The sequence below is a fragment of the Oreochromis niloticus genome, linkage group LG9 (assembly GCF_001858045.2).
Source record: "Oreochromis niloticus isolate F11D_XX linkage group LG9, O_niloticus_UMD_NMBU, whole genome shotgun sequence".
In the NCBI taxonomy this organism is placed as follows: Eukaryota; Metazoa; Chordata; class Actinopteri; order Cichliformes; family Cichlidae; genus Oreochromis; species Oreochromis niloticus.
In genome coordinates this window covers 4,161,770-4,169,011 of record NC_031974.2, presented here as the reverse complement: position 1 = coordinate 4,169,011, position 7,242 = coordinate 4,161,770, and the positions used below count along the sequence as shown (strand labels likewise).

Here is a 7,242-nt window from a genome sequence, read left to right as displayed (position 1 = left end):
GGTGAAACTATTACTGAACTCTGACTATTAACAGTAACTAAGTAAAACATGTAGGAAACCAGTTACTTATCAGTGAAAACTGATGTTGGATCAGATTAGAAATGGTTAAGTTAGGGAACCTTAAAGCAGAGTTTCTGTCAATCGAATTACTGGCAAAAACAATAAAATTCTTTATTAAAGAAGCTTAGGTTGCTACATTCTATTAATTAGATTTTTTTTAAGATTGTTTTTTCAACAGTACAACAATGAAGAGTAGACAAAGGCAGTGAACTGGAGGTACATTATATTGCTGACGGTGTTTACTCGGCCATCCAAAGTGTTGGGTTCAGGTGTTCCAATCTCTTCTTTAGCCACAGATGTATAAAATCAACAACCTACGCATGCAGACTGCTTCTACAAACAATTGTGAAGGAATTGGTCGTTCTCAGAGTGGTACCAGGATAGGATGCCACCTGTGCAAGTCCAGTCTTGAAATTTCCACATTCCTTAATATTCCACTGTCAACTGTTGGCAGTGGTATTGTAACAAAGTGGAAACAATAGGGAATGACAGGAACTAAACCATGAACTTGGTGGCTACATAAACCCGTTCATTTGTCTAATTATTTTTCTTCCCACTGCTAGGTCTGTCTTTTCTAAGTCCCTGTTTGTGCATGGATTAATCATCAATATGTCTTTTAGATCCCATTACAAGACTGCTCAAAGGAGTGCTACCATTAGTTAATGCTTCAATCTTAATTATGATCAACCTATCTCTCAACATATCTCTCAAAAATCCTTGAAAGAGTAGTTGTCAAACAGCTAACAGATCATCTGCAGAGGAATGGCTTATTTGAAGCATTTCAGTCAGGTTTCAGAGCTCATCACAGCACAGAAACAGCTTTAGTGAAGGTTACAAATGATCTTCTTATGGCCTCTGACAGTGGACTCATCTCTGTGCTTGTCCTGCTAGACCTCAGTGCAGCGTTCAATACTGTTGACCATAATATCCTATTAGAGCGATTAGAACATGCTGTAGGTATTACAGGTACTGCACTGCAGTGGTTTGTATCATATCTATCTAATAGACTCCAGTTTAACGTCAATTTGTCATGGTTCTGGGTCATTTGGCCCAGCTTTTTCTGTTTCTCATGTTTTGGTGTTTTTCTAGATTATGATGTTCTGATTAGTCAGTGATACTGTTTTGTTTATGATTATTATTATTATTTTAATAGGTTTTGGTCAGTGTCAAGTCTGTCTCTCTTTGTCTAGTCCGTGTCTTAGTAAAGTGTGTTTTGTTTCCTGTTTTACTTTGAAGGATCATGGTCTTGTGTGATGTCAGTGTGTTCAGTTTTACTCCTCCCTTGTCTCGTCAGCCTAATTTCTCCCAGCTGTGTCTCCCTCCTGTTTTCCATTCCTTGATTGTCCTGTGAGTATATAAGCCCTGTGTTTTCTCCTGCTGTTTGCTGGTCCGTCTGTGTTTTGTCCCCGAGTCTCTCTGTGTTCCTCTGTGCTTTATGTACCTCTGCTCTCTGTCTCCTTGCGTTCAGGTTTGTTGGTTAATTCTTAGTTTTTCCCAGTTTAGGTTTTCTCAGTTATGTTCTCGCCACCCTCGCCTTTCATCGTTTGTTCTTCAAACAGCAGTGCCTGCGTTTGGGTCTTTACGTCCACACGTCTGCCCTCGCAGCCGTGACACAATTATGGCGTTCCACAGGGCTCAGTGCTAGGACCAATTCTGTTTACATTATATATGCTTCCCGTTGGCAGAATCATCAGAAGGCATAGCATACACCCACCTTTATCTATCCATGAAGCCAGATAACACACACCAATTAGTTAAACTGCAGGAATGTCTTAAAGACATAAAGACCTGGATGGCCGCTAACTTTCTGCTTCTTAATTCAGATAAAACTGAGGTTATTGTACTCGGCCCTGAAAATCTTAGAAATATGGTCTCTAAGCAGATTCTTACTCTGGATGGCATTACCTTGGCCTCCAGTAACACTGTGAGGAACCTTGGAGAAATTTTTGACCCGAACATGTCCTTCAGTGCGCATTTTAAACAAATATTTAGGACTGCTGTCTTCCATTTGTGAAATATCTCTCAAATTTGACACTTCCTTCTTAGAATGATGTTGATGTGTTCATGCATTGTTAAAGTACATTTGTGGGTTGAACAGTATGTGGGTTATGCCTAAGACAAACTTGTCAAATCGTCTGTGCCAATGTGAACAGCTTATTCTGCTATTGAATCTTATGTGTCATTTATTGGATTGGATGATTGAAGTCTGTGTTGGCAGTTTAACAATTTATTCATTTAACAAACAGGAAACTTTGTAAAATTTTGACTAACCATCACCACAACAGCCTGGCACCACCTCCTCCTCAAAAGAGGATGAGGATAAATGTCTATGCATTTAGTGCTAAGTTGATGTATCGAGGAGTGGTCCTCTCTGGAGGAGAGGGAGAAGGAAGGTGATACAGCAAATGAAAGAGTGTGGCCAGGTACCTAAGTAATCCGGAGACAGAGGAGTGCATGAGCGCATGAGTCCTGAAGTATGCTGCCTTACAGGAAAGGTGAGCCTAACATTAACACACACACAAACCCAAGTGTAAGAGACGCAAGAGAAAGATAAAGGATGGCAATGGAGGCGCGGGATCAGGATATACCAAGGAACATAACATGCTTCTTAATATAACCTCAAACAAATAAAAAGAAGAATATTCTAGTATATACTAAAATATCTGGGATAGAATTAATTTTTTTTCATCAATTGTCACACAGTGAATGTGATGAAATGAAGACAGCAAAGCAAACTGAGTCTTTTCATAATTGTACTAGTGCATTTCATAACAGTACAATATCATGAAAAGATTCTTTGTTCTAATAATTTCATTAACTTTCCTATATTCCTTATTCACTTCAGTCTTTTACATTTTAAGTTTTATTCCCAAATTCTCTGCAGTGTTTGGATTCAACCAGCCTAAATAATCAGCAGGACATGAGACTTAAGCACATCTCACAATTTATTTTTGCTCGTGACCTCTTCAGTTTGTCTGGTTTGGGTGTTAGTGGATGAAAATCCAATTTTTCTGGCGAATTCTTCACCACAAAGATGACACAACTGAATGTTAAAAACGTTATATATAGCTTCACACATGACACACCTCCAGCATTTGCATAACTGGTTATTAAAACAGACAAAGATCGGCACAGCTTGCAGACGCCACACAACTCGTCTTCTTCACTTTGCTAAACTGGACTGAAGGACTGAAGGACTATGTCTTCTAGTGGGTGAAAATTTTCTGTTAATAGTATTTTTAGTTGTTTTGCTGAAATGAAAAGAAATGGATAGCAAATGGGAAAATTAACCATGTGATTTATTGTTTTCACAGAAAGGAAGATTGTAGTTGTTATCCTGGGAAGAGATGAAGCCTTGAAGAAAGCTCTAATAACCAACATCCTGGGAAAAGATTTATCCAAATTAAATAAAAGACAAGCTTTGAAAAAAATTGAGATTTATGTAAATGATATATATGAAGTCATGTTTACGCCAGACTTGTATGCAGAATTTAAGGACATACAAGACTTGTTGTGTATTAATCGATATCCTGACATGTGTTTGCTGGTGGTAGAACATGGCTTTTCAGCAGACGATGCTCGGAAGCAGATAGAACATCTGAGCAATAAGACTGAAAAACCTACAGAAGAGTTTATGGTTTTGCTCCCACTGAGTTATAAACCCACAGATTATCCGTTCATATCCTGCACCATGGAACAGGTTTTCTGTGAACTCGACAGACTGGCTGAAGGCAGAAATCTGATGCTAACCAAAACAAAGTAAGGATGAAAAATAACAATGCTTTATGGTATTTTTCATGTATTTGTGGGGGAAGGTTGATATGCTACTAAAACACAGGTATTATTTGAATATTAGGTGCACAGGTAATCGTGTTGTGGTGAAGGTGTGTTCCCTGGCTCAGCTGCAGGGGAGGATGGTGCAGTGAACTCAAGGGACAGTGTCAGGAAGGTTGGAGGATCAGGTGGACATGAGTGAACTAATGACGTTTCTTCCTTTTTATAGTGAGGTCAGAGACCAGAGACGGGAGAGTGCGCAGACAGCTGGAAAGCCAGCGGATGTGTGTGCCGAACCAGGAAAACAGCCTATAAGTGAAAAATCAATCAAAACCATTAAGCAACCACAGGAACAGAGTGCCGGGTCACGGCCATTTGTACCTCTTCCACGTTTGTCAGCACCACGCACTGTGACAGGAATGCCAGGTAAACCACAATCTATACACTGTCTTTCAGACTTGTTCAGACTGATATCAGTTGGAAGTTCATTATTCAAAACTATGTTGATGTTTCTGAAATTCATTACAGGAATCAATACAATACAACACTTCAATACAGCAAAGCGTACCAGCAACAAAGTGAACCTTGTTCTCCTGGGAATGTCTGGCACTGGAAAGAGTGCCAGTGGGAACACCATCCTTGGAAAGCCAGTCTTCTTCTCTAGACCCAGTTCACAGCCAGTCACCAAAGATTGTGAGATAGCAGAAACAGAGATAAATGGCAAACATGTGCGTGTGATAGACACTCCAGACATGTTTGATGATGACATTGAAGAATCAGTTAAGAACAAACATCTAAAACGGTGCAAAGAGCTCTGTGAGTCGCACCCTTGTGTGTTTGTACTTGTGATGCATATAAGCAGATTTACAGATGGTGAAAGAAACATACTGAAACAACTGGAAAAAGCTTTTGGGAGGAATGTTAAAGAACAAAGTGTCATCCTGTTCACTAAAGGAGATGATTTGCATCATGCTGGAAAAACGCTGGCTGATTTTCTGCATAGTTGCCAACCTGATCTGAAGGAAATGATTCAACAGTTTGGCAACAGATGTGTTCTCTTTGAGAATAACAGATCAGGTTCTGCTCAGGTGGAAAAGCTGCTGGACACAGTGATCATGGTGTTAGAAAAACAGCAGAAATGATAATGTCATGTATCAGATCATGTCCAGTGTAAAGATATAAAAAATTATAAAAACTGGGTTTATTATTTGTGTATTATGCAAGAGTCTACCTGAAAATATCAAGTGCCTTGAGGCAACTGATGCTGTGATTTGGAGCTGTATAAAACTGAGTGGAACTAAATCAAACTGAAAAAGGGTTGACCATGACATTATTTGATGTATTAAACAAGTAGATCTTATAAATCCCATAAATCTTATAATTTTCATTTTCAGGCTTTATTTTACTTTTTTCCTACAAATCAACAAATGAAAGTGATGGATTTAAAAATTATGTTGGGTTTTCTCTAATTGTTGTTTGTGAATCTTGGTCAGATTAATCAACCTCATTTTGTAAAGTGTAACAGTAACAAATTATTGCTGAATTCAATAAAACGCAGTTAATGTGCATCTGGTGTCTCTTTGGATAAACAGATCATTGTTAGATCCTTAGTTTTTTCTTTGGTCCACTGTAAAAACATCTCAGGTGTTTATGTTATTAAGTAGAAGTGACTGAACTGCAGATTTTCCAAGAAACCAACTTCAGAAAAGACTCCTGTTATGTCCCATAAATACATAAATATCCATATGCTGGATTTTAAAATGTAATGTGGTGAAAACCTGTAAAAAATTTAAATTTAAAGAATGTGTATAGAATGGGTACCTTATATTAGACAATGAAAATATAAAATTAACTTAATTTCCCAATGTAAGTACTGCATATTTCACAAACAAATAAGTAATTAAGTAATTATTAATAACAATCTATTCCAGTGTGAGAAAATGCACCCAAACACATTTTAAAATCATTCTAAATATGATTTATACTCCAACGGCCTTATTTAATGAAACCTTTGATGTCATGAACCCTCAGTTATATCTTTTATTTCTCATCCATTTATTTATCTGTTAATTTATTTAATTATTTTATTTCATTTTATGTTGCTATGTTATATTTTTCTGGAACCAAAACTGTATCCAGGTGCAGTTTCAACAAGCATCACTATTACTGTTGATGTGTCGCCATCTATTGGACATATCATGAATAAGCCAGGATAAAGAACTTTTGTTGTTGCAGCACTATTTTTTTTAATTATCATTATTATTTTTTTGCCTGTCCTGTTTGGTTCTTTAGCCATCAGAATTGTTCTCTGAAGGCCAATAAAGATATCCAACAGATTTACTTACCAAGTGGATCATCAAGTTGATCCATTTGATCAACGTTTATTTTATTTTATTTTATTTTCAGTTGTTACGAAACGCAAGGATGAAAGGCCCAAAAGCATAGAAACACCTGTGTTTTCAAAAGTACCAGTGTAGGTGCGGACGTAGCGTAAAAGAGTTAGTAGTGCATTTTATTACTACCTGTAATTTATTGCAGATCACTTCTATTTGCTTAATTGTTTACTAAATGTTTGAGGTTTGCTGTTTCTAATCAGTGGTTTATTAGTTTGATCTCTAGTTTAGTACATAGCTGCAGTGGTCCTACTTTCTGTTCCCCAGCAGCCCCAGTGACTATGAATGCACATAACTCACACTCTCTTAATAAACTAATCCTTTCTCCCACTGAATCACATTCTAAATTTTTAAATACAGTAAAAGTTACTTTCATCTGATTCCTATTTACAGAGGGTCACTGCAGCAGGATGCTCCACGTGCTTATCTTGGCAGATACCATGTTCTACCTGACACAAGCCCAAAGGGATATGAATAAACTAAAAGGACTGAACCAATATTTTTTTAATTGTTAGGCAAATTTGTAAACTAGCACTTTTTTACTAGCACTTAGTTTTATCCCTGTGCCCTTTTAAATGAGGTGGTCTAACACAGTGGCCCCTCTGTGGTGCAAAAAAGGTTGGGGACCGGTCTAACACATTCAGCAGTTTACAGAGACTTTTAATTCAGGACTTTAAAGACTGTCCTCACAAGAGTGGATAAAACATTTTTTTTAATTAATCTTGTGAAGTGAAACTACGACCAAAGCTATGACAATTACGTCAAATCTCAATGTAACTTCTCGCTTTCTTGTTCTACAACAAGTGGAGGACATAACAAACATTTCTGAAAGAAAACACCTTTATCACTACAAGCCATTTGTATTATCTATAGGTGTTATAAACTTCACACAAGCGTCAGTGTAAGGTCAAGGTCAACTTTATTTAAATAGCACATTTCCAGACAGACGATGCTGCACAAAGTGCTTAACAATATAAGAATGACAGTAAAAAGAATCAATGAAAAACAATAATAA

At 37.3% G+C, this 7,242-nt stretch overlaps 1 protein-coding gene across 4 annotated transcripts; it reads left to right on the top strand.

The window, feature by feature from the left end:
• The first annotated feature begins 1,367 nt into the window (after positions 1-1,367).
• On the top strand, positions 1,368-5,401 carry LOC100707496 (GTPase IMAP family member 6). 4 transcript variants are annotated; one of them, XM_019352370.2, is made up of 6 exons: positions 1,368-1,528; positions 2,307-2,555; positions 3,180-3,269; positions 3,375-3,819; positions 4,064-4,260; positions 4,363-5,401. In XM_019352370.2, the coding sequence occupies exons 3-6, from the start codon at positions 3,260-3,262 to the stop codon at positions 4,974-4,976; spliced, it is 1,266 nt and encodes a 421-aa protein (XP_019207915.1). In that variant the 5' UTR covers positions 1,368-1,528; positions 2,307-2,555; positions 3,180-3,259; the 3' UTR covers positions 4,977-5,401. The 4 variants fall into 4 exon arrangements, with proteins under 4 accessions (XP_019207915.1, XP_019207914.1, XP_019207913.1 ...); XM_019352369.2 differs by having other exon boundaries at positions 2,945-3,269; XM_019352368.2 differs by lacking the exon at positions 3,180-3,269 and having other exon boundaries at positions 2,346-2,555.
• The last annotated feature ends 1,841 nt before the right edge of the window (positions 5,402-7,242 follow it).

What these genes read in the sequence shown, in the direction of transcription:
- LOC100707496 (XM_019352368.2), top strand. An exon ending in CTGATGCTAACCAAAACAAA is followed by an intron (nt 3,820 to 4,063) that starts GTAAGGATGAAA and finishes TCCTTTTTATAG; the next exon opens with TGAGGTCAGAGACCAGAGAC. An exon ending in CACTGTGACAGGAATGCCAG is followed by an intron (nt 4,261 to 4,362) that starts GTAAACCACAAT and finishes AATTCATTACAG; the next exon opens with GAATCAATACAATACAACAC.